General features: G+C 44.8%; 2 protein-coding genes across 2 annotated transcripts; both read left to right on the forward strand.

The window, feature by feature from the left end:
• The first annotated feature begins 386 nt into the window (after positions 1 to 386).
• On the forward strand, positions 387 to 2598 carry LOC136531615 (DExH-box ATP-dependent RNA helicase DExH6-like). Its single transcript, XM_066524269.1, has 3 exons — positions 387 to 905; positions 1685 to 2049; positions 2159 to 2598. The coding sequence occupies exons 1-3, from the start codon at positions 411 to 413 to the stop codon at positions 2229 to 2231; spliced, it is 933 nt and encodes a 310-aa protein (XP_066380366.1). The 5' UTR covers positions 387 to 410; the 3' UTR covers positions 2232 to 2598.
• Positions 2599 to 11588: 8990 nt separating this feature from the next.
• LOC136531614 (BTB/POZ domain and ankyrin repeat-containing protein NPR2-like) lies at positions 11589 to 15666 on the forward strand. The gene is made up of 4 exons (XM_066524267.1): positions 11589 to 12844; positions 13219 to 13975; positions 14480 to 14674; positions 14925 to 15666. Exons 1-4 carry the CDS (start codon positions 12191 to 12193, stop codon positions 15182 to 15184), a joined length of 1866 nt encoding a protein of 621 aa, XP_066380364.1. The 5' UTR covers positions 11589 to 12190; the 3' UTR covers positions 15185 to 15666.
• The last annotated feature ends 11456 nt before the right edge of the window (positions 15667 to 27122 follow it).

Below are 27122 nucleotides of genomic sequence, written 5' to 3' on the forward strand. Positions count from 1 at the left end.
CTTCCATAGACCTACGCCTCACAGACAGTCATCTACCACTCCCAGTCTGTAGAGGAGCGTGTGTGTGTGTGCGTGTGTGTGTGTGTGGGTATACGAAATTAGTATATTCAGATTATTAGATATGGCAAGTTCTCTTCAGCCATCTAAAGATGGGTATTTTAGTTAACTAGCTAAAAGTTATTGCATATGCCGATCAGATTTTCCAGCTGCTTTTATTTTCTCTATTTCTGTTATTTCTTTAATTTAAACATCTTGTAACTTTATTTGGTAATAAAAAAATGTTTTACGCCTTTGAAGGGTGCTAGACCATCTTGTAACCAAAGCATTGTCGAACTTATTTCACAAATTTTACTTTGTGTCTTATAATTTGATTTGTTTAAGTGTACTTACCTGCAACTCTATTAGGTATCATGCGTGCTGTTCTTATGGCTGGTGCGTACCCAATGGTAGGGAAATTGCTCCCTCCTCGCAAAAATGCTAGAAAAACAGTTGTGGAAACAGCAAGTGGTGCCAAAGTTCGTCTGCACCCACACTCCTGCAACTTTAACCTATCTTTCAATAAATCTTCTGGGAAGCCGCTGCTGATATACGATGAGATCACTCGAGGTGATGGTGGAATGTATATAAAAAATTCTTCAGTTGTTGGGTCATATCCTTTGCTTCTAATAGCTACAGAAATGGTTGTTGCTCCACCTGATGATGGTAGTGATGATGAGGAGGAAGATTCCAGTGAGGATGAAGCTGAGGAAAACACTTTGGTACAGCACAAAGAAGAGATCATGTCTTCACCTGATAGCACTGTTTCAGTTGTTGTTGATCGGTGGCTCCGGTTTGACGCTACGGCTCTGGATGTTGCTCAAATATACTGCTTAAGAGAACATCTAGCATCTGCTATTCTTTTCAAAGTAAGATGATATTACCTTGGCTGCTGCATTCTTTTAATTTAATTGTGCATGTAGTTTTTTCTCTGTTGTGCGCCCTATCTTTTCTCCTATGTTTCTGAAAGATGCCACTATGACCTGTCAGGCACACCAGCAAATTGCCATGCAATTTATTCTGCATAAGTAATTTCTTATAATTGATATATGCACGAGAAAAATAGTAATGATGAATCTTCAATATGCTACTCCCTCCAATCTCAGATGAGTGATGTTTTGGAGCTGTCTAAAGTCAACCACTTCGAACTTAGACTACTTTTTTTACAATATGTTTATAAAACATGAGAAATGTTATACTTCTGTGATATTTCCTCTGTTCAAAATTATAGGTCTTTTTGTCTTTTCGTCTTTTCTGGATACATAGTTTTTATGATGTATGCGTATGTCTAGGTACATAGCTTTTTGCTATGTATGTAGAAAAAGCCAAAATGACCTATAGTTTTGGACTCGAGGAGTACTAATTTTCAAGACAAACCTATCACTTCCCAAACTTTCAAACTGAATGGGTAAAAGGTAATTCATGGTCAGAGTGTGGAATATTGATTTCGTACAACCTTGAACATAACTTATTTGTGACTAGAGGGAATATTTTTTTTACACAGTTACTCCTAGCTGGTTTTGTTTGGGATAATGCACCTGGACGATCCTCTCTATTACACACTATTCTTGATCCCTTCAAACTCTTGAGCTATGACTTCTCTTACTTTTGTGATTGTTTCTTTTCTGATAAAATGTGTCTTCTACAGGTGAAACATCCGCAAGATGTTCTACCGCCTGCGCTTGGAGCGTCAATGTATGCCATCGCATGCATCCTTTCATATGATGGCTTGCCTGCTATGGTTCCACCGAATGATCTTTCAGCAAACGGAGGTTCAGGCCAGAATTTAGCAGAAGCTAGCAGATTCTCTCAGGGAAGAGCGGGTTATATTCCACCTAGTGGTTTTCTGATGTCCTTATTAGCTGATAAGACCCATCCAGGAGGTTCTTCAGCGCATACTCGGCCATCCAGGGCTCCTGTTGGTAGGTTTGATCGATCTCAGCGTCCTTTCCGCAATTCTGGACCTGGGAGTTTAGCACCACGTTCTTTCAAAAGGCAGCGCGACGCTGCACGGTGAGCTGGGCTTAAAGGCAGCCTTTTGCATGCCTTTTTGGATGTGCTTTATCAACAGTGCCTGATCGACGAAAAGGACGTATCACAACTTTTCTGTATTCCGTTGTAGAAATGAAAGGAAAGAATTATGGCACATCAATGGATTCCTCTGTCGAAGAGCTCAGAGATCACCGTTTTTGTAGGTATGGGCTCCAGTGTTCAGTTTACTCAGCTAAGGCACAGATGTCAAGAGAAAAATGGAAAAGAAAAGCGAAGACCTGTTACTTGCTCAAATAATGAGCCCCATAATTGACGGCATTGCTAGATAGTAGATGAGCTTTGCGCTGTAGTGCCATAGACAGTGGGGAAGTATGGTGCGAGGTGTCTAATTCTGTGCTTGTATGTACTTATTAGCATACTTGCCCTTTCCTCAGAATTCGGTTATAGTGACACCAACATTTCCTCAGAATTCGGTTATAGTGACACCAACATGATGTGACGCATTTTATTCTTGTTTGAAGAAAAAAAAACGAGCGAAATACGATGCCTTTTCGGGTCAGCAGGTACTGTAGGTCGTAAAAGCCTGAAGGTTTAAAGTTTGACAACTTGGAATCCAGGCGAGTTGGAAAGTTGAATTGTTTAGGCCAAGAGTGTACCATCTCTCGGGTAAAGTGGCAATAAGGGTAATTTAGGCCCTCTTTGGTGTAGCTCCGGGCGGCTCCGGCCCCCTCTGCTGCGATACTGTTCACGTCATGTGCGGACACTGTTTGTCAGAGCCGGCTTTCTCTCTCTTCGTTTTATCTCTCACAGAGCCGTTCTGGGGGAGAAGCTCGTTTTTTTTTGCTTCTCCAACTCCGGCTAAAGTGTCGCTACAGTGTAGGAGCCGGAGGACGCGGGAGCCTGGCCAAACGGGGCCTTAAAGTCGCAGCGTGTGGTGCTAGGGAAAACCTACTTCTTAGGCTGTAGTTGAATCTAAGGTCATAAGTGTCCTTTTTAAGCTCTGGGTTGTAATTTTCTTTCTGAAGAAATGCTTACCTTAAGGGCAACGGTGATTTTGCTCTATTTTTTTTAATTTATTAGTGGTTGCGCCCGTTTTTTTTAATTGAAGTTTGAGTTCGCCCCTAGTCCCTTAAAAAGATCTGACGGTGTGAATGCAATAGTAAAAAGATGACATTTCACATACGGATTTGTCCCTGCATTTTAGTGCGTGTGTTCGGTTTGGAGATAAGTAGTAATGGAATGGCCCCATCCATATTTATTTTTTAGAATGGGATTGTTCTCGTTTTTTGTTCGGTTGAAAGAAATAGAACCGTCGCCGTTTCTTGTTTAGTTCTAGTCGGCTGAAAGTTACGCGAAGAAGAGGGACGAGCCGTGTCCCCTCGTTTTCGAGGGATACAGGGACATTCTCGATTTCGGAAAATATTCATGAGATATTCCCAAAGGGGATGGATCATATCCCCACTAAACTCCGACCGAAACAACTCACGTTCGTTTCGCTGAAATTTAACTTATGCTGATTTGTTATTATAGAAAAATATTGTTCGTTCGCTGAAAAGTACTGTTGAACTAGCGCTGCAAAACAGGGTCAATACCTTCCCATCCCTTATTGTCCCTAGAACCAAATACACAATTAAAGATCTATGTATTTTACCCCTGTTTTGACTTTTTATTTGGGCAATGTGTGATACTCCCTCTATCCCTGAACGTTGTTTTCGCTAACTTTGACTAAATATATATAATAATATTAATATTTATGGTATAAAATTAATATAAAAAAACTCGGGTTGCGAGGGTAGACACCCCTAAGCTATTTTACTTAAGGTAGAGGATTTCTCACATAGCCCAAGAAACCCCTCGAACCCCATGCCCCACCAGCACACATGGCCCTGTTACCCGGTGAGAGGGCCGGTCCATTTTACCTGTGCTTTGGAAATGTGGGAGAACCGAGGTTTTTTCTTTCTACCGACTAGAAATTCGCCTAACCAAGGATTCGAACTCTGGTCATGGGGGACGCCACCCAGAGGCTTGACCAACTGGTCTAGCAACCGTAGGCATAAAATTAATATTATTAGATAGATTGTTGAATCTATTTTTATAATAAATTTATTTAGAGATACAAATGGTGTACATATTTTCTATAAATCCAGTCAAACTTACTACACGGAAACCAAAAGCGATAGTTATTTAGGGATGGAGGGAGTATATCTTAAAGAATTTTGACACAGTACGTTGAGAGCTTCATTCAAGGGCTCTGAACAGTTGTCCTGGATTCAGCGGCCATGGTCAGCTGTGTTGGCTAGGACTTGCTCCCTCTCTTCCAAATTATAAAAATTTGATGTACGTAGAAAAATCAAAACGTCTGGAAAGAGTACTAAGTTTTATATTTTCCTTATCCTAATCAATTGCTAATTGCGTTCTTCATCTTTTTCGGTTGGGCCGAATATTTCTGGATTCTGCAGATGCATCAAATCATATCAGAGGCCCATGCACTTCTTCCAGCACCGCGGCTCCTCATGGCCGCGCTGAGGCCTTCTTCAATGTGTGGTCTTAGTACTCCCAGTCTGTGTTGGTTTGTTTTTTAGGAAAAGCTGAGAAAAAGTTGTGTGTGAGAGCTCATACAGTGATGCCTGCTACTCCTACACATCGCTCATACAGTTATAGGACCTGATATTTTTCCTAGCTCTACTTCCACTTGAGGCTACGCCTCGCCAGCGGGCCCGCGCGCCCGCACCGGTCCTGGTCACCGCCGGCGTGGTCACTTGGTCGCATCTCACGCGCCGCCCAGCTTCCTTTCCTCCTGGCGCTCAGCTTCTCTCCTTCCCATGACGCCAGGCAGGTTTGTGTCGTGACTCGTGACCCGCTGCGTGCGAGTGCAACTGTGCAAGAAGAGGCGCGGGGGACCTAATAAGGGAGTGTTTAGTTTCTGGGCTAGCATCGCCTCACCTGGTCTGTGCAAGCAAGTCTTCAACAACAATATCCAAAATACTAGACTTATTCGTTCCTTAGGTAGCGCTACAGACAAAAGTTTAATACATATTTGACACTTTCTTCAACGACAAGATCTAAAAGAGAATCTTTTCTGCAAATAGGTTTTCAAGAGAGAGGATGCTTATATTTAGTTTGTGCATATCAGACAACCCAAAATAGATCTTCTGTATAAATACTCCGTTGAAGATTAATTTTAGAACTTTTGCTAACTATTTTAGATTTGAGAGCCCCTGTGATTATCTGGTTGGGTGGTTCGGTGGCCATCCCTCGGCCTGGCTGCACGAAGCCAAAGATAGTTGCTTGTAACTGGTCTTTAGCCAGGCTTGGGGAGGCCACCGTACGCTCCTAGCCAGGTCCCTCTGGGAACGCGGCTGGAGATCGTTCTTCTGGGCCAGGCCAGAGCCACGGTTCGCTTCACCTCCCGCGGTCCCGTCGCTCCTTCCTTCACCCCGTCTGACCATGGTACGACGCCTCACCTCCGCCCCCTCCGCGAGTCTGGTCGTCCTCCGCATCGGCATCTCGCGTTCGTGCGCCGGCCATCAGCTTCCCCGACGAGCTCCTGGTGCGTCCGTCCTCGCCGGTGCTTCCCCAGCCATCCGCGTCCGTCCTCGCGTGTCAGGCGTACGCACGGAGCCACCAGAGTTCCGAGATCCGCCGCCACCGCCACCGGCAACAAGAAGCTGACGTGCCTCTGCTCGCCGACGAGCCACCCGGGGTCGTTCCGCTGCAGCCGGCACCGGAACGGGGGCGGCCGCGCGGGGCGGCGGTGGCGAGGCGGTGCACGGCGCCAGCAGGGGCGGCACTGGCAGGGCGGTCCGTGCGCGCGCTGCTGCTCCAGACGATCGGCAGCGGCCCGGACGAGCTCGGCCGCCGCCGCGGGGTCGAGGACTTCCAGCCGCGCGCCCCTCCAGGCTGCTCCTCATGAACCTGTGACGCTGCCGGCCGGCCTGCTTGGATCGTCTCTGCTCCTCCCGAGTGCTGATTTTGAGTGTCGAGCCAGATACAGTGCTGATGGTGCGCCACTATTTCGTGCGTACGCATCGATTCGACGACGCTCGATTGTAAGTACTATGTTAGCAATAAAGAACAAAAAATACTACTCGTACTGTACTCGTAGCCTGCAAATCTGGAACAGTGTGTGTTGTGAGGAAGACGAAGCAAGATGATTCGTTCCTCCATGTCTGCTGGTTTGTACTCCTTGTGGTGGGGCCGGCGCACGCGGCGCCATGGCGGCCGGCATGTCAGGCATCGCCGGCGGGTCCATGGCGGTCCATCTGCGGTCTCCAGGCGGCCGCGTTCGTCAGCGGTGTCTCGCGCATTGGGTGTACGGCGGCGGTGGCGCGCTCAGGCGGCTGGATGCGCGTTGCGAGAGTCGTCGTTCACCAGGTGTTGCATAAATTGCCTAAAAAAAATAAACTTACAAGCACGAAAAAGATGTGACTCTATCCTAGCCAAATCAGCTATCTAAACACTCAGGTCGTTAGTCAGACAACTCGACCTTAGCTCGGCCAGCCAAAACGCTTCAGCATGATCCAAGCGGTGAAACCGAGAAAACGACTTTTTCCGGCTTCTAGTTCATTTTAACCTCGGCTTACAAACGGCTTCACGCTACGGTGCCTCGATTTGCGTAAAATAGATGAAGCCGAAGCCGGCATAAGCCGTACCAAAGAGGCCCTTAATAGTGTTTGCAACCAAACAAGACCATTAGCTTGCTAGGAGCCCACTTAGGTTAGCCTGACTTATTTGTTAGCCAGCTAGAAGAATGACCGGAAACCAAACAGACCTGTACCAGACGAGGATAGAAAGCTGGCTAGCTTGTTTGCATGGTCTGCCTGAAGACCTCGAAGCCCGTGCGAGCGAGTTATGCCTTGCCCACGTGATAGAGTCAAATTGGCTCACACGACTGGGCAAGCTTCTCGTGTCCTATGCCAACGAGGTCCAGTGAGGCGAGACGATGCTGTTGGAGAAACCAAGCACGCCCTAAGTCCCTCTGCTAAATTTTTAGAGAGAAAAATATCAATCAATATTCACGATGAAAATGACTTTCTTTTAAAAGACCGAGGAGCTAGGTTAAATCAAACATCAGGCAATTAACAGGTACCGGGACCGGTTAATGAAAGGTACTATACTACTCCTGCCTAAATTGTTCGTGATAATCTTTCAAAAGGTGTTCGTGATGCACGTGTCGGGACCGAGAACGGTTTCGTCATTGGCCAGTGTGGTGCGCCACACGTCCGGTCCGCCCCGGCGTGATCTGGCACGGTTATCGTGTTGCACGTCTGGTGGATGACGACCGGCTTTCATGCTTGTCGTTGTTGCAATAAATTCTGTCGATTTCTGACCGGGGCCTTCTGCGTACGACACACGTGATACAGTACTAGTTGTTTTTTGCGCAGTCGGGTCCGGACTACCCGGTTCAGATCACCGTCCATTTCTGATTCCTTCGTTGGAGCCTTGGTGGCGCCTTGGTGGGGGCACCTCAAGAAAATAGCAGGAGAATGATAATCCCTCCGTCCTAAAAAAATATAATTGTGTTATTAGTTAATCAATTTTAAATTAAAAACAATACCAATATTTATATTTTAAATAAATTTATAAGAACATATGCATGACTAATCCAATTTTATTAATTAAATATTATAAATATTGGTTCTTATATATTTGATCCAATTTGAGAATAAGGTCATGTTTGGTTCATGACCACAACGTCCTGCCATGCCACAGGTTAGTTATGCTACAGTTTTGTTGTATTTGTTTGGTTTGCTGCCACAACTATACTATACCGTACTTTCTTAGCATCCTATCCACACGTCATAGACTTATTTTTTTGCTAAGCTTTGTCACAAGTGCGACTTCGATTTTGCTTGTCAAATTTTTTTACCGAAGGTTTTTAGTGGCAAACTGCAACACGAACCAAACATGCCCTAAGTAGAGTTCAATGCTGGCATTTGAAGCTTTTAGGGGGCGATGGGTTGCTCAAAGGTCAGCGAGCCGGGATGGAGTGGCTGTCCAGGCTCTTTCCAGCCATGATAAGACTATGCACTTTGCTGTGTTTGGTTGTCTTTGTTGTTGGTCCAGTACGAAACGATATCGTATTTGGTTGCACGCATGCATCAAAGTTTTGAGTGTCTGACACATGGGCCCCTGCACCATACGTGTATGAAGCCATCCCGGCTCGCGAGGGAAGGTGAAATTGAGAATAGAGGCGTGCGGGATGGAGGGGGGCAGATGAATGAAACGAAATAGGCAAAACGTGCGAAGAGGGGAACCAAACATGACCATAGTACACCACTTGGTACCAGATGAGGCTCCGGACGACGTGAGCAGAGCAACCAATCGCCCCCTTAGAGACTTGTAGTAATAGAACAATATATTAGTTAATTGCTCGAGGAGCTTACACTAAGTGAAGCCTTTTGCTGTCAGTCACCACCATTAGTCCTAACGACTCCACTAGTAGGGTCTAAAAATACCGGTCAAACTCTAAGTGACCTCAATATGCCGAATATAGATACTCCCTCTGTCCATGAAAGTCATTCTCGTTTTTTAAAAAGTCAGCTTTTTCTAACTTTGACCAATCATATATATATATATATATATATATATATATATATATATATATATATATATATATATATATATAATAAATATTAATATTAATATTTATAATATATAATTAATATTATTAGATATGTTGTTAATAAACTAGCATAATAAATTTATTTGGAGACATAAATATTGTACGTATTTTCTATAAATTTAGTTTAAGTAAAAAAAATTGACCTACACGTATTCTATAACGTCATCTATTCTGAAACAGAGGAAGTATATACTAGTGCACGATTCAACTATGGATCCGGGAGTAGGGACTGCAACTTCCAATACTACCGCCACCAGGTATGACCGTGACACCTCCTTCTCCTTGGATCCTAGTTTCACGTTTATCTAGTTTCCAAAAAGAAAAAAAAATAGGGAGAGGCCCATGCGATTGGCTATCGTTGCTGGTGCACTGCCTGTATATATTGATGGGCACACTGGCGGCACGGTTCCTCGGAGGCGCAGAGGATCGCTGGGTGACAAAGCCATCATGATTTGATGTGGTGCCGGGCCGGATGGGTACGGTGACGGGGTAGGAGTGTAGGACCGCGTCAGCGCGTACCACCGCCTCAGCCCCACCGGGGCCGGGCCCGTGCCGTGACGCAGCGGCTCCCGTCAGGCGCGCGACTTCACGCCTCCCACCGCTGGCGCCTCTCGCACGGTGGTGACGTCACCCACTTGTTGCGGCGCTAGGCAAAGGCAACGCGTGTTTATACTTGATTGACTGGAACTGGAACTGAACTAACCGACGCCTGAATAATTATAGTACGTGTGCTAAATTATTGTTAACACTCCTTCAGACTACAGTACGTAGTGCTGTGCTGCTACTTATCGCTTTCGGAGTTGGGACACGCCGTTCCGTTTCAGCCCCAGTACAACGAGAGATGCATGCGATGCGACTATATATGCCAGAGCCAGGCACGGCAACCACAAGTTTGGATGGAGTTGCATTAGGAATGGCTCTGTCTCTGTGACTTTTTTATATCATCCCAAACGACGTGACATGATTTAGCGGCATAGTACCTGTATAGTACTTCTCATTGGGTACGGCCTTCTGTTTTAATGGTGTTTGCTGGATCACACGGAGTAGTTTGGACGGACCGATGGAGTAGTCATGCAGCCGGTTCGGCAGGCTGGGCTGGTTCGTTGCTGGTTCGTGGAGGAGTATTGCTGGCTGGTTTGTGTAAAAGAAAAATATTGTTTTAGTTAGAAATTTACGATCGTAAACGTTCAGCCGAACAGGCCGATGAACATGAACATTACTGGCATATTGTGCATGAAGTGGTCTACGTTTTTACTTTTTAGAAACCTTATCTAATCTTATCACCGATGAAATCAATGAGGTGGGGGATTCTCTCCCCCCTCCGTAGACCTGTCCAAAAAAAAATCACCCATGAAATGATTTCTCTAGTAAGGGGTAAAGTCGGGTGTTACTTTTCATTATCTATAGAAAAACAAGTGAACCTATTAAAGCCGAAACTCGACTAAAACAACTTGGATCGATCCGAAACTTTGCAGGGATGTTCTTGAGAGTGTTGAGAGGGTATATCCATAAAACATTAACACACAGAACTCACCAAATCACTCACGCTCTAAAAAATCATCAAAGAGATCGAGGTTTTCTCAAAAACCTTCCCAAGGATGGATTTTTGTGCTCGTGATGAATATGCCCAAATTACTTGGTAGATAAGTTCATCAGAGGTGCTAGCACGTATCCAAACTCCCCAATCAACCCTAAACTCACTGGAACACCAAATCCATCAAAACTCACAAGAGAAGGGGAAGGGAAGAGGAAAATGCAAACGATTCAAACACAAGATCTTGACACACGAATTCAGAGGAAAGGATTTCTTTATTGCCAAGACCAACAAGGTCTAGTCTTACACCCAGACAGTGGTTTCAATCACTCATCTGAGGGATCTCTCTCAATATGGACTTAGGCTAGGCACACATCAACCATGTATTCACATAGGACAATCTCTCATTGTTACACTAATCCTTTTTGTTGCACTGTTGTTGGAGGTTGATTGTTAGCAGTTTTTTTTCTAAGTATACAAAACTTAAGGCAGGCCCCCCCCCCTTCCTATTTAGCATGTTCGTGTAATGGAATATTATACCTGTTGTCATTTTTTTTTTCTAAAATGGAACCATATAGGTGAATACTTTTTTATTCTATATTTATAAAGAAATAGTATTCTATAAAAAAATAATATTCTATAAAAATCTTTATTTTGTAAACTAAAAAAATACAATAGTCAATATTCCTTATAATAGATATACTTAATTATATCATAAGAATCTTAAGATATATTTCGTTGTTTTGTTGTTATCTTTGTTGATTAAATTCCTAGCTTACACCTGCTTGAACATTGTGGAAAGTGTTGGCCTGTTGGGATTTCTCCTCTCATGATTTATGGCACTAGAGTTTTGTTATGATTTTTATGGATTGTACTGCGTAATTCTCAAAAAAAAATGTTATTATTATGGTATTTAGGAGGGATATATTGGCATACTTCTATAACTTAAGTTTTTCTTTTTTAATACAGTTTCAAGAAACTTCCATACACCTAATAGAAAAACATGGACAGATTTGTTTTAAAAAAAGTATATTGACAGATAAGGTGGTGGGGACCGTAGAGAGGACGACGCCAAAGGCCAAGCTCAAACACGCCTCGCCGTCGACGTCACCATGGTCAGGCGTCACTCGACGACGTATACAGAGGGCTCAGGTTTTCCTTGAGGGCCTGTTGGAATGCAAGATTTTTTATCTGTTTTTGTGTTTTTTATGTAAAATTAAATTAATTTATGTAAAATTTCTGTCCGATTCCTGATACGTTCCGTCCTCAACTTGCACCGAAACACTTCAGATTTCTCGTAATTTATTATTTACTCGAAAAGCTGAGGACCCATCTATTCTAATAATCCAAGCGGGTGACCTGTGAATGGGGACGCAGCAAATCCAGCAGTCCCTCTCTTCTCCTTCCTCCCCGTCGTATTCTTCGATCCACTCCTTTTCCCCTCCTCACCTCCCTATTTTCCACGCAGCTGCGTGCGCCCCGGGCTCTTCTTCCACGATTCCATTTGACCCACCCCTACCGCTCCTCAGCCGGTCCTCGCCCCTCCCAGGTCGTCCGTCGACGCACCAAACAATCCCTCACGTCCTTACTCCCCGCCGTTACTATGCTGCCCACTTGGATCCGTTCTCTACTTGTCTGAGATTTAGCCGCCGCCCGGTAGGAAGAAGAAAACCCCAGATTTGTTGTTCCTGGCCTGACGCAGCGCCGGTGAGATCACGTCCGGAATCGGCAACGCTGGGAGGAGTCGGGTGAGATTTACGGCGAGTTCTGTGCCGCTCTAGGAAGGGTCACGTCGAGGAGGCTTTTGCCGACGCTGATCTGCCTGGAGCCAGCCAAGCGGAGCGCCGAATTGGGGTGTTTGGCCGTGCGAGGCCAAAAAGCTCTCGGTTTGGCTGCCGAAACCGCTTGACGCGACCACAATCACATGGTGGTAGTGGTCCGGGTCCGGCACAAGTAGGGGGCTCGCGTCTTGTGCTTGCTAGTTGTGGGACTCGTGGGAAGCCATGGAGCCGTCGTCGTCCATCACGTTTGCGTCCTCGTCGTCGTACCTGTCCAACGGCTCCAGCCCCTGTTCCGCCGCGCTGCCGCCGCCGGGGCCGCCCCAGGCTCCCCCCTTGGCTGCCGGCGAGGGATGGGGTGGTGGAGTCGCTGCCGCAGGGAGCGGAAGCAGCGTGGAGGCGGTGAGCCTGAACCGCCTCAGCAAGAACCTCGAGCGGCTGCTCCTCGACCCGGACCTAGCCTGCAGCGACGCCGACGTCGGGGTGCCCGACGGCGGGCCGCCCGTACCCATCCACCGCTGCATACTTGCCGCGCGCAGCGACTTCTTCTACGACCTCTTCGCCGCGCGCGGCCGCGGTGGGGCAGCGCGCGGTGATGCGACCTCCGGCGACGGAGGAGCAGCGGAGGGGGCTGCCAGTGGAAGGCCGCGGTACAAGATGGAGGAGCTCGTGCCCGGGGGACGCGTGGGGCGCGAGGCCTTCCAGGTGTTTCTGGGGTACATGTACACCGGCAAGCTCCGGCCGTCACCGGTCGACGTGGTCTCTTGTGCTGACCCAGTGTGCCCTCACGATTCGTGCCCGCCGGCCATCAGGTCCGCGGTCGAGCTCATGTACGCGGCGTGTACCTTCAAGATCCCCGAGCTCACCTCGCTCTTCCAGGTGAGACGCAATTTGGTTCTTGCTTCCTCTCTTGCCAATAGGATTAGACTCCAATTTGTTTAGGAAATGTTTTGTTGTATCCCAGTATTGTACATGGCTTTGCTAGACTAGAAATGGGTTCGTGATTTTGTTTTCTCAAATCCGTGTGTTGACTACATCGCTAACTAAACTGCTAAAATTGGGTATTTCTTGTTTTAGCTGACACAACTGAACCTGTCGTCTTGAAGTCTATAATTGAAATGGAACCATTAGGCTGCACAACATGTATACATTACATTTGTGGCTGTGTAGTTTGTCAAACTGTTTTAACATCAATTCAGCTTTGCTGTGACGACTTAAGGAATGCAAATGGTTAACATGGTCTTCTTCTACAGCGGCGGCTTCTTAACTTTGTAGACAAGACTCTAGTGGAGGATGTCATTCCTATTTTGAAAGTTGCTTCCCACTCAGGGCTGACTCAAGTGATCGACAAATGTATTCAAAGGATTGCTAGATCAGATCTTGACGATATATCTTTGGATAAGGAGCTCCCTCCAGAAGCTGTTGAGGAGATAAAAAATTTGCGCAAGAAGTCACCAACTGCTGATGGCGATGGCGATTCATTCATTTCAGACCCTGTGCATGAGAAAAGAGTAAGAAGAATCCACAGGGCACTCGACTCTGATGATGTTGAGCTTGTGAAGTTGCTTCTGAATGAGTCTGATATCACATTAGATGATGCCAATGCATTACACTATGCTGCTTCTTACTGTGATTCTAAAGTTGTCTCAGAGCTATTAGATTTGGCGCTGGCGAACTTAAATTTGAAGAATAGCCGTGGATACACAGCACTCCACTTGGCTGCTATGAGGAGAGAACCAGCTATCATTATGTGTCTCCTTAACAAAGGGGCAAATGTATCACAACTGACAGCTGATGGCAGGAGCGCAATTGGTATCTGTCGGAGGTTAACAAGATTAAAAGACTACAATACAAAGATGGAGCAGGGTCAAGAATCAAATAAAGATAGGCTGTGTATAGATATTCTAGAGAGGGAGATGATGCGAAATCCTATGGCGGTGGAAGATGCTGTCACCTCGCCTTTATTGGCAGATGATCTTCACATGAAGCTTCTCTACCTGGAAAACAGAGGTGAAGTCCACACTATGCTTGATAGAGTGGCTCTGATTGGTTGCCAGTTGCCCCCTTCAAATTTTCAAAATTTAAAAGCTGGGAGGTCAGGTGGATTGATTCAGGCTTCCTTGTGGTCTAATGACATGTGCCCTGACCTTTTGTTCTCATAAAGAGAAAAAAGGAAAGCACCCACCACATACCACATCGATTTCTCCTTTCTTCAAATTGAAGAAAGTTGCGCATGTTATAGGAAATAAACAATTGTAGTCACAAAGCCTGCAATATTTATTGCTACTTGACTGTCAGCTTTGTACACAACCTAATAGTGGTCTAGTTCTAGATAATATAATGAGAATGATTTCACACCATTGGATGATGATCAGATAGCACCTTAGAACTTGGGGGGGTGATATGTCATTGTCGTTAGCTTTGTCTTATATTCAAGTTTAGAAGAAGATTGTGCTTTATGTTATTGGCTACATTATTTCCCTGCATCATAACATTTAAGTATTGTCCCTGCAGTTGCATTTGCTAGATTGTTCTTTCCTGCTGAAGCCAAGGTCGCCATGCAAATTGCACAAGCAGACACCACAGAAGAATTCGGCAGTATAGTTTCATCAAGTACTTGTGGTAAACTGAGGGAGGTCGACCTTAATGAGACGCCAGTCACACAAAACAAAAGACTACGTTCAAGGGTAGATGCACTGATGAAAACAGGTGAAGTTTCAATCATCAACCTTCCCATTTTACTGAACATGCTCTGCAGCTATCACCTGAAAATTTAGTTCCAGGGCAACCACGGATTCTTTTTACTGAACATGCTCTGCAGCTATCGCCTGAAAATTTAGTTCCAGTGTAACCATGGATTCTACATATACCAAAGTATTATCTTTGTGTTTAAAATACGTGATTGATATGATATCTCATCATCTGTTGTTCACCCATTTTATGTGGTGGCTTCTTGCAGTGGAAATGGGCCGTCGGTACTTCCCGAACTGCTCGCAGGTGCTGGACAAATTCCTGGAGGACGACCTGCCGGACGGGCTGGACCAGTTCTACCTCCAGAGGGGCACCGTCGACGAGCAGAAGGTGAAGAGGATGCGCTTCTGCGAGCTGAAGGAGGACGTGCTGAAGGCTTTTAGCAAGGACAAGGCGGACAGCAGCATGTTCTCGGGCCTGTCTTCGTCGTCGTCGTGCTCTCCACCCCAAAAATCCGCCAAGAGGTGATCAAGGGACTAGTTTTTGCCGTATACTAGTTTGTTATCACGGTCTTGGAGACCTGGTCCCGGACAGCATATAGGGACTTCTACACCTGTGTATGTATAGTGCTTATTATACATATATTAGGATAGAACTATATATGGAAAGAAACATGGCAGGTACACCGTGCAAAGAGATGAAAAGGTGGCCGTAGTGCTCTATGCGAGTATGCACCTGATTCGATGGCCCTGTTCGACGGTAGCGAGCACGCCGAGCAGGCTCATTGCCCTGTGAGCATGCTACCGAGGTTGTTGAGGCTGTTTTCCGCAGAAAAAAAGTGGGAAACTAGAAGACAACGAGGTCGTTGAGGATGTGCATGATCTGATGTACTGTAGTATGTAGTTCTTTACAATCTTCGATCCTATTATATGTATAATCTTATTTAGGTTTGTTGTAAGGCAGAGGTTTTTTTTTGGACTAGTAAAAAAAAGAAGAGATTCGGTTCTAAATGATTCTCCCTGAAATGTTTCCCTCTTTGTGGCGTTTGCCTATGAATCTAAAATATTCTCGCTGCCAAACGCACCCCAAGTCTCGCCGGTCATGAGCAATGTAGCATACTAGCATAAGAGGGGCTAATGGTTGAAATGTCACCTTGAAACTTGAATACCATAATCGGTCAAACAGTTGTCAACGTTCAAACATTCTGTTGTAAAAAAAATGTTCATACATTCTTATAAAGGATACTCCATCCTCAAATATACATATGGTTTGATTCGGTTTGGTCTTCAAGATTCTTTTATCACTAATTTCTCTTACAATTTAATTTTTTAGTAACAATGTTTAATCATTTAAAAGTATTTTAAAATACAAAACTGATGTAAGCACTTTCTAAATATAAATTTATCATATGATTAGACTAACCGCTGGTCAAAATAATAAAGGTTAAATTTTAAAATACATGCACACCTTATATTTTAGGACGGAGATAGGAAGAATTAACATTATAAAGTGCTTAGAAATATGAGTCTCTTAGTATCACTTAATTTTAAAATACACACGCGCCTCATTATTTCAGGATTATTTGATTAAATTTACCTTCTTAAAAAGTGAGATGAGCATTATTTTTAGTTCATCTTCAAGAGAATGTAATCCTAGGTTTAGATTAAGTTAAACTTTTTTAAAAGATTGACTAGGTTTATAATTTTTAATATCTATATCTCTGAACAGATTATAGTGAAAATGTAAATCATTATTAATCTAATAATACTTATTAGGCTTGGTAAATAGTATTATATATATTTATAAATCTAATTAAACTGAGATTGGTTCCGGTAGAAAAATGAGAATTATATTTTTTTCGCTGGATGGGAGAAGACGGGAGGGCACTACTATGGCAGGTGGAGGGAGGGCGCGGCTTCAGAAATTTGGCGCGAGTAGGGGAGGACGAGCGCGGGAGGAAGATTGGGGGCGCGCCGTCGGTTCGCACAAATGAGGGACGCGGGCTCAATTTTTCAGAGCGACCAAATCTTGGAGGAAGGTTTGGGGAGCTGTTGGACCGGTGTTTTTTCTGCTAATCATGTAAATTTCAGGTTTAGGGGTATTATTAGCCTTTTGTTGGAGATGCTCTAACTTTTACTGCCTGAGCGACGCGGCTGCCGAAGTCAACCCTGACAGCCGACCAGCTTCGCCTTTGCCTAGCGGCGCCGAGTTGCACATGGCGACCACCGCCCACCGGCCACCGCCCACGGCCCACCAAAGCTACACCGTACGCGCTCCCAGGCCCACGCGGCATGGCGTTGGACGTGCCTGGTCGGTCAGGGTGCCTCATACATCCCGTGGCCAGTGCATCCCCCGTGCCCGTGTGGCCATGCGTGATGAGTGACGACGACGACTATTCTCTAGGGAAATTTACATTTTTACTATTATTAAGATTGGCGCTCATCCGATTATCACTCTTAGGATGGACACTTACAACTTTGCCAGATGAGAGAAGTTTGAGTTCTTCATTTACCACATTTACGCATGTGGCAAGCCATGCCAGCCCGACACGCTGACGCCCAGTTAGCAGGCGCAGGTAAAATGTCATCGCTGCCCCTACCCATTTTCTTCATTACGCCGCCCTAGGCCCGCCCTCGCTATCCCCTCGTTCATTTCGTCCCCCCCTCGCAGCCGACACGTTCTTCCCCCGCGCCGCCGCCACCTCCTACTCCCCTCCCGCCGTCCCTATGCCACGATGACCGCATCTGGTGAGCGCATCGAAGGTTTGTGGCCTTACTCCCCACTTTGCACCCAGGTCCTCGTGTCCATTAGGGTTTAGGGTTAGGGTTCATGGATGCTGACTTTGTCTTCCTCGATTGACTGTTTCAGTAGGCTTGTGATGTAGTGGGAGAGGTGGTGTCAACCCATGTCACAATGGCTAGCAGCAGTGATTGCCCTCCTTGGTAAGTGCTTAATCAACCTAGCAGTGTAGGCAGAATTGAAGGAGTTGGGTACCGTCTAACTCCTCATTTCTTTCATTATTTACCATGATGCCAGGATCGATCCTAGCAATGCGTTTAGACTAGTTGTTAAGGTTGCTAAATTCGTGGCTGATGGCGAGTATGGGCTAGTTGAAATGGTAGAGCAGCAGCATGACTTATGGTTGGATAGGAACTGTCAGTATTCTATGGCTCAATTCCATGAGGATTTAGCCACAAAGATAATCTGGGGGCCATCTCAAACACTTGCAGTGTAGGTTCTTGACCAAGATACTGGGTCTGAGTGGAAGATTAGGAGGGATGAGCATTTCCAATAGATGATTAAGGACCGATGAGATGAGAGGTTGGCTGTTATTGCAGTAGATGTTGTGAGGAAGGATGGTTCTAATACAAATGTTAGCTTTGGTGCTTCTAAAGTTAGACATGTCTCTGGTGTCACAAGTGGGCCAAGTAGTGGCTCAAGTATTGTGCATGATGATACTGAAGGTTGTGGTGATACCTATAGTTCCCCAGCAGAAACGCCTACATATTTGCCTATAGTAGTTGACTGGACTACTCTAATAATAATAGGGTAGCCTGATGATCATGGTTTAGCAAAAGAGGTTGCTGATGAGGACAAGGTTCATGAGGCAATGGGGTTCATGGAGTCAGAGGCAACTAGCAGAAGGATCTAGACAAGAGGTGCCCATTCCAGCTATATCAGCAGAGATACAGGCAGATATGAATGAAGCAGCTGTTAATGTTGATGATACAGTTGATGTATGTCGCAGAACCAACCAATTTATAAGAGCACAAGTTTGATGGCAGCCCACAAGCGGTCGCACTGTCATACTTGAGCCCATATAAACTCGATAGTTCGTTGAGTACCATGACGAGGTCTCGATAATCGATCCACATACAACCAAGATCATACATGATTCAACATACATGTCACATGTTACATAAAGTTCACATATATAGTTCATTCATCAGAGTACGAAATAAGGTTATTACAAACCAAGTTCGATAGATAGTAGCGGAAGTAAATTAAAGTTCAAAACTAGTCTTTGCCAACATAGTTCAAATACAGTGCCAACACATGATCACAATCCACAAAAGCATATAAGAGGGATTATTAAAGATGCCTGCCCAAAGCTCACTCCTCATCCACAGGCGAGATAGAAGCAGTTCTTGCAATAGCCGTGATAGACTGTACCATCTACAACAATAGGAATGAAACCCTGAGTATGAGAAGGTACTCAGCTAGACTTACTCGTCATAAACTAGAAATAAATTGACTCCAAGGATTATGCAAGGCTTTATAAGTGGAGGTAGCTTAACAACATTTTGCATGAAAAGTGATTAACTCAGTTATACAGTTGTACTTTGGTCATCAAGTTAATTATAGCTATTCATCTCTAGGTTAGCAACTATCCTGTACCAAATATGTGGTATATCATTTAATAGCATACAATAGTAACCATAGCCAGGTGTAGTACTTCCATGTTTATTCGAACCATCATATTTCATAATACAATTACTACAATGTTGGAGCTGGCCAAGTTTCTCACTATCCAGGAGAGACGGCGATTCGAATCAATTTCAACCAGCTAGGAATTTATTCCTAACACAGACCCAGACATACCTACGCTAAGGTAGTCTTAGGTCAGCTTTGGTACAACTCAGGTCCATATTTCGTGGGTTTGCCCAGCGCCGCACAATCATGGACAACCAGCTACCAGGACGTTCAGGCCCGGCCTACCCTTAGGCATCATGCCTAGCTCTCCACACATCCTTACTACCATCCAGAGTGCACACTTTTACAGAGCGGGGCCTGGCTTGAGTTGAGCTACTCGACTTTACGGTCAGAACGAGTTATCTGGCTAGCTAAGTGATAGGCATGCGTTCAATCTTATCAGAAGAGCCAATAACGGTACGGTCCTTAATCGGCACACACGGAATCACATGAGTCATCCTACATATAGACTTCGCCCGGCCTCCTATTTACATTACCCCATGGTTCTTTTTTATGATAGTAAATATAGTCAACCGTGCTTCGGTATCCACCTATATCTCGTAGGATGATAGGAAATCACCCGACTTCTACCAGTCTAAGCATGGCTAAGCATATATTCGATCATAGACCTACATAGGTGAAAGGACTAGAGGATACCGCCTAGAGGGGGGTGAATAGGTGTTTCTAAAAATCAACCCTTTAAAATGCGGAAAATGATTAGTGTTGGAGTTTCCAAACACTTGGAAACTCCTAATTAGAGAAATAAACCCCTCACTGAGTTACCCAACAGAGAATACAAGGTATAAATAATATATCTAGAAGCTACAACCCTACAACACAAAGTTAGAATAGAGAATGAATATTTTTAGCACAGGTAGGAAATACCAGACGTGTTCGGTATACACGGTTTCTGCAGAACAACCCCAAACTTGCTCCTTTCGATTTCTATCTTCAAACCAAACTGTAGGTACCTACTAGAGATAACAAGATACACAGAGAACCTGCACAAGAGCTAGAGCAACACAAATATCAAATGAAATGCGAATTGAAATACGATATTTGTTTTACCGAAGTTCGGACTCGTTCGAGTTCTACTCTCTGTTGAGGGGGCTGCGGGCGACCCAGCGAAGGTCAGCCCTAGAGGGTACCATGAAGGTCACTCTAGCCGGAGTCTTTTCCAACTCCTATTCCTCCTTCCACTAGTTGATTCTGAGGCGATAGAATCGACCGTTACAAACTTTCCGAGGCACACCACAATCTCTTGGGTGCTCTCCGACGACGCCTAGCCATCTAGGACCAAAGAGTTCAAGAGTAACAAATGCAAATTACAAGATTGACAATATGCACAAGTGCTCAAGTGGTGGCTTGCTCTCTTTTTCAACTTTCACTCAACCCACAATTTGATTTGGCAAATTGGGTCAATCACTCACTATGAGAGGGTTGGAGAGTGTTTGTAAGGCTAAAAAACCGTGTATATTTATCAGTAGAATCAGTAGCTTCCAAAGGTGGAGGCTTGGGGGTATTTATAGCCCCTTTGAAAAACTAGCCGTTTTCTAGCCGTTGGAATACCGGACATGTCCGGTATGAGTTGCACTGCGCCAACGGTAACTGAGTAAAGTATCGTTGTGAGGTGTCAGAAGTCCCTGACTCACTGTCGGAACTCCCGACCCTTAGCTCATTTGAAAACTAGCCATTGAGCTTTGGTCTGCTATACCAGACGCGTCCGGTATCAAAACCAAGTATTTTACCATGGCTGGGTAAATACCGGACACAGTCTGGTATCAATACCGGACACGTTCGGTATTCCTAGACCAGTAAAAACAAGTTAGCTCTTTTGTCTCTCAAACACTCACAACTCACATGGGTTGGCATGAGCACTTATGAATGATTATCTATCAACATAATGCATCCCTCTTAATAGTACGACATACCTATTAAACTCAAGATCAAAGGAAAAACGAATTTATACCGCTTGAGTTGATCTTCTTTTGAATTGATGTCGTGTCTTTCAATCTTCATCAAGTGAGGGTACCAACATGTCGATATTGATCTTTTTTACTTGAGCATAGCCATCTTGAGCACGTGACTTGATTCCATTCATCAAATATGAATAATCCCAAATGTATCAAGTCACTTCCATCAAACACTCCAATAGTGATTTGATCCTCCACATCAACATGACCATCATAGCTTGATTAGTACATCAACTAAATGCAAGTACTTCCTTCTTCACCCTAGCTAGGTTCTTCGGCTGCCAGGCCGTCGCTTGCCCTGCACCCTTGCTTAGTACCTCAAAGCCTTTCCTTGCTATCTTCACCATCTCAAGCCATCAAGTCACATCTTGTGTTGAATCATCCATTCATTTGTATTGTTATCTTTTTCATTTCAATTTAGCAAGCTTCAAATATGAAACCATTCCATATGCAATCCCTCATATCTCATTAATTAATTCTTACTGAGCTTACTTTCACATAGTACATGGAAATCCCATAATAAATAAGCCTTTGCATGAATTCCATTTATATTATTGTCTTGTGCTTGAACAAGATTGTTTCTACAACAACATATCTGTTGGGTTCATAAACTCAGGGTCCCTCATGAACCTACTTCCTAGTAAAAGATTAGCCCAGCAGACAATGTTACGAACGACGTGCAACTCTTGGGCCAACCCAAAAACCTAACGATAGGCCAGGGGCGATCTAGTCTCCGACCTAGAAGGCCTAGGCCAAGGAGGACCAACACTCGCCTCCGACTCTATCTCTCCACTCCAACTAGAAGGCCTGGCTAGCTCATCTCTGACTTTGGCCCCACCTCTCTGACCGAAAGGCCTGGCCAAGGAGGACCAATGCTCGCCTCCAACTCTAGCCCGCCTCTCTGACTAGAAGGCCTGGCCAGCTCGCCTCCAAGGATGACCAACACTCACCTCTGACTCCGGCCCACCTCTCCGACTAGAAGGCCTAGCCAGCTCTTCTCAGGACTCCTAGCCTACATCTCCGACTAGAAGGCTTGGCTAAGAAGGGATGAGGCTCGCCTCTGACTATGGCGCTCGTTTCCTGACTCCAGCCCGCCTCTCCGACCGGAAGGCCTGGCCGAGAAGGGACGATGCTCGCCTCTGACTCTGACTCACTTCTCCGATCGAGAGTACACCGAACCTCTGCTCACAGCTGTTCTCCGACCGAGAGGCCTGAAGCCGACTGGGGAACGACCAACTAGGGACGCCTGCTCGGTAAAGACTCAGGAAACAGATAGAGTAAGTAAGGCAGGGCGCTCCAATCAACCACAATATCAAAGACTATACCCTACGCACCTACAGGACAGTACTTTCAGGTCACAATATCAAAGACTATACCCTGTGCACCTACAGGACAGTACTTTCAGGTCATGTAAGGGTATTTTATAACCTTCTAGACATGTCAGAACACCAATAGTGTTGTGGGCAGCCGACATTTGAACTACAGTATGGTAGGCGCCGACATTGCCCATACCAGAAGAAGACGATGGAACCAACCACATGCGTTCGGACACCAACAGTGTTGTGGGCGCCGATAAACTGTCTTATACCCGATGGCATGGGCAACAAGACTAGGTAGCACACACACTCTCTTTCTCTCACACTCTCTCTCTTGTAAAGCCGTCCCCTTCATCTATAAAAAGGGATGCACTCTCTCCAAAATGAGGACGATTCGACCACCAGGATCGATTCACGAATGATTCAAACAACCTACGATTCAAACGATTCCAACAGAGCACTACGCTCAAATACTTAGTGCACATAGGAGCTCACGTCTCTCTCGGCCCTTCGGTCTAGAGTCTGACTGGACCTCTTCCACCCCCCATCTTACTCCCTCTCATTTGTAACCCCACAACAAACTTTGAGCACCTAGGGCTCATGAATAAAGTCATCGACCGACTCAAACTGGACGTAGGATACATTGCCTAAACCAGTATAAACCCTGTGTCATTGAGTGCTAGGCCACATCCGATCACAACGTATGACAAAACTATAAATATTTACATGTTGGTCAGTTTCTGCACCGACAACATCATTTTGGCTTTCATTAAGTACCTGTAAGATAACCTATTACCTGTCCACACTTAGCAAATGGGTTAGACCTTTAATCACATTGTCATTCAATCATACAAAATCCACTAAAGGGCTAGATGCACTTTTAATCTCCCCCTTTTTGGTGATTGATGACAACTTGATTAAAGCTTACAAAAGGATATGAACATTTAAGATTTTGGGTTCAATGATTTATGAGAGGCTCCCCCTTAATATGTGCTTATAACTAGAATTCACAAAATGACCTCAAATGTTAATTACACATACTAAAACATATAGGAGACCCCCCTAAATCATTGCATCGTGGGGTGCAAGTGTGTGTGACAAAGTAAAACCGTGATACATATGACAAGATATATCACACAAGAATAAATATAAAAGCATCACATCAAACATTTTCATTCTAGCATGCATGGTCCTTATGAAAATAAATACAACACATGTATGTCACACATAGCTCTCATTACATATTTTCTTAAGTCCACAAGCCACTAATATAAATAAAGATCATGTCTCAAGAGATACATAGATAAAGCATAAGTATAAGTCTCATCTCTCACATGATACACTCTATCTCAAACTCAAGATACATCAATGAAGCTCAAAAACTACAGCTGCAGTACATATCTCTAGGTACAAAGATAAGCAAATGAAACAAACATCCTGAAGCTTTAATCAGTCTCTCTCCCCCTTTGTCATCCATCACCACAAAGGTCCAACAATAACATACTAAGCACAAAGGGGCTGCAAGCTATCTCTAAAAGCTATGATCACTCATCACCATCTTCATCTCTGTCTCTGTCATCATCCTCATCATCTGATCGTGGACCACTAGCTGGATGAGAACCACCCTCACCAGATGGGTCATAACCACCAAACCCATAGTAGCTGAAACCACCCCACTAGTCTAAAGCATACTCGTCTACAGTACTAGGGACGTGGCTGAGAGTGAGTAGGCACATGAGCCTATTATGGTAAAGTGTTAGGGTGCTCTAGTGCCTGCTGTCGCTGCTGCTCCTGTTGCTAAAGAAACTCAGCAAACTCTCTATCGTACTTGGCCTGCTGTTGCTCCTTAGTCTCAGGCACACTGGCTACCTCACCTGATAGTGGAGACCTAGGAGGATCAAGCTCAAGTCTAGTAGCAATCTGCTTCAGAGTCTGAGTGTCCTTCCTCCTAGCCTACCTCTCCTTCTGCTGCCTGGTCTGGATGTCTCTGCACATCCCAAATATAGCACTGAACATCTTATGAATAGGATAAGGAAGACTGCAGCGATGAAGAAGAACGTGAAGGAGCACGTGGTGGAGGTGAAGCTCCTGCCACTACTGCACCACTCTCAGGCGCATCTGCCTCTGCTGCTCCCCCTGGACTAGGTGGGGGTACTCCAACCTTTGTCAAGTCGTCCACTATCTTTAGGACTTTATGCTTCTTGTCATACTCAAATGTGTGTCATGTAACCTTCTCAATCATATACATGATGTAGGGTGCAAATCCATAGCCCTTGAGGGGCCTCTCACCCACACTCCTAATCTCTGACCAAATAAAATCAAAGACACTGAATGGTTGTGCACCTGGTGACATCCTGTGGAGCAAGTTTCTAAAATAATCAGCAATGTTCCCTTTGTCTCCTCCCTTGCTATCAATGGTCTTCTTAAACATCCTGTCTAGGTACCTGTAGGTAGGGTGAAGACCAACTACCTTCCCAACTGCTCCTCTCTCACCTCCTGGTGGGTACATGTAGGCTAGCTGCTCAAGACATAACACCTGCTCTGTGTGGATCTTGTCTCTCTGAAGGTCCACCTCTGAGAAGCCAAGAAAAGCTACAAAGGCATCGTAGTCTACACTTTACCACTAGCCCTCAAGCATCCAATGCATACGCCTTGGCTCCTCTTCCACAAACAAAGTGGCATAAAACTAGTGCAATGACTTCAGAGTTCTAATCATGCATAAACTCCATGAGCGTGTATACACCTATGCGGTGACAAGTGGCAATAGCATAGTCAATGGAGGACTTCCTGTAGCTCTCTAACATATTTCCAATCTATCCACTGAGACTTGACTACCATAGGATTCCTAGCAAGTATCACACTAGTGTAATAATCTAGATGGAACATAGTGTGAAAGCGAATGATCATACTAAATCCTAGGCAAACATCTAGGATCAATCCTCCTCTTATCTGTTGCTCTCTTAGTCATACCCTTTCCTTTGTAGTTGACTCTAACAACATAATTGAGTAAAATAGGAAGCATGTACTTCAAGAAGGCCATAGTGCATGCCCTTGACCTAGGTGGTGCACTAGAGGTGCCTGCTCCTCCTCCTCTATCTCCTCAGAGCTGTCACCACCATCTGACTCTCTGTCTGAATCTTTGTCAGTACTCTTCCTTTTCCTGTGCTCAACTCTGTAATCCTCAGTTTCATCACCAGAAGAGGGGCTGCTATCACCATCACCACTCTCTTTGTATTGTGGAGTGCCCCTTAGTGGCTCTAGAGGGTCTCCTGCTGCTACCCTGCTCCTACTAACATGAATCTAGGATGCAAGTTCTGTCTTGCCTTCTTGTATTTCTCTAATGCCGGATCATGCCTATGCTTAGATCTAGGCTCCTGTCTTCCACTCATGGCTGCTACCCTGTATTCAAAATGATTTGCAAAGAATCTTAGATAAATGCCCAAACAATATTTCTTATATCATCGTCTATATATATACAATTATTTATCCAAAATCTTGCAATCACCTATCCCATCTATGGTCAAGGTTTGCAAAATTAATTTAGACACAATCATACATATAGAGACAATAATCAATGAGTATTGAGTTGAGGCTGCAGCTGAAGCTGCACTGCTGGCTTATTTAGACAAACAATCCGGTATGCGCGTGCACAGCTGCCCAAGCAGGGGCCTTAACATCTATCTCAATCAATCCATTGCAAAATTTGTGGGCACCATCCTCAACAACAATACTTCGCTTCTACCAAAGGGATTTGAAAATGATGCACTATCCAATAGATCGGACGGGTTCTAGAATTTGAAATACCTAGGGTGGAGACCGTCGAAACTGATCTCAAATCCACAGAGCTGTCCTCAGGAATCTTGATGCTGGAAACCTTCAATCCTTATCCTGTTCTTGCCTTCTCCTTCTTCTTCCTCGGTGGCTACTGCTGGGTGCACTGCTTGCTGCTACGGAGGCTGGCAACGCGCGTGGTAGGGAAGAGCAGAGCACAGCGTAGAGGCGATGCAGCGTCAAGGGCACGGCGATGGCGCAGAGTACGGGCGAGGGAGAGGGTGAGTGGCGGCAGCGACGGTTGAGACAAAATGAATGAAATGGGCCACAGGACCTGGGCTGAAAGGGTATTTGACCTAGCTCTCCCACAGATACCGGACACGTCCAGTATTTGCAGGGAGCAATCCAACTTGTTCCAAATTTCATTCACTTGATTCCAATGCCCTTCTCTATCATTTCTTGATCCAAAACATGTCTGTCCTTGATCCTAAATAATGTGTAACTACTTTTATTATTCAAATGCCAATAGTAGCACTTCTCTTTTCCAAATATTTTGCATAAACATGATTTTGCTTACTTGAGAGAGATATAGTGAGACATAGTAGAATGTGGACTTAAGAAAACCATGTCATGTGTGATTAGCCAATCAAACAATCAAGGAGAGCTATAATCATCACATGACAAGGCTAGGCCACAAAGACCAAGATTCAAATAGTTTTTTCAAATTCACACCACTGTCGGGTTTTGAAAAACATTTATCCTATGTCACACAAATGCGCACTCTAGCATATAAAGGGCCTTAGATGCACTTACAATGCATGTATGTAAATATATACCTTCGCCTTGAGCCCACAAGAATTCCATTAAGAAGATACATAGCATGATAATCTTTATGTTGACCTTAATTGCCAAATAAGCATGCTAGATACGAAA

This window comes from Miscanthus floridulus, unplaced genomic scaffold, assembly GCF_019320115.1.
Source record: "Miscanthus floridulus cultivar M001 unplaced genomic scaffold, ASM1932011v1 fs_392_1_2, whole genome shotgun sequence".
Taxonomy (NCBI): domain Eukaryota; kingdom Viridiplantae; phylum Streptophyta; class Magnoliopsida; order Poales; family Poaceae; genus Miscanthus; species Miscanthus floridulus.

Excerpts from the sequence above, each read along its gene's own strand:
- LOC136531615 (XM_066524269.1), top strand. The coding sequence starts at position 411 with ATGCGTGCTGTTCTTATGGCTGGTGCGTACCCAATGGTAGGGAAATTG. Across the intron at positions 906-1,684 it reads CATCTGCTATTCTTTTCAAA|GTGAAACATCCGCAAGATGT; the intron begins GTAAGATGATAT and ends TGTCTTCTACAG. Across the intron at positions 2,050-2,158 it reads AGGCAGCGCGACGCTGCACG|AAATGAAAGGAAAGAATTAT; the intron begins GTGAGCTGGGCT and ends ATTCCGTTGTAG.
- LOC136531614 (XM_066524267.1), top strand. The coding sequence starts at position 12,191 with ATGGAGCCGTCGTCGTCCATCACGTTTGCGTCCTCGTCGTCGTACCTG. Across the intron at positions 12,845-13,218 it reads AGCTCACCTCGCTCTTCCAG|CGGCGGCTTCTTAACTTTGT; the intron begins GTGAGACGCAAT and ends CTTCTTCTACAG. Across the intron at positions 13,976-14,479 it reads TCTCTACCTGGAAAACAGAG|TTGCATTTGCTAGATTGTTC; the intron begins GTGAAGTCCACA and ends TTGTCCCTGCAG.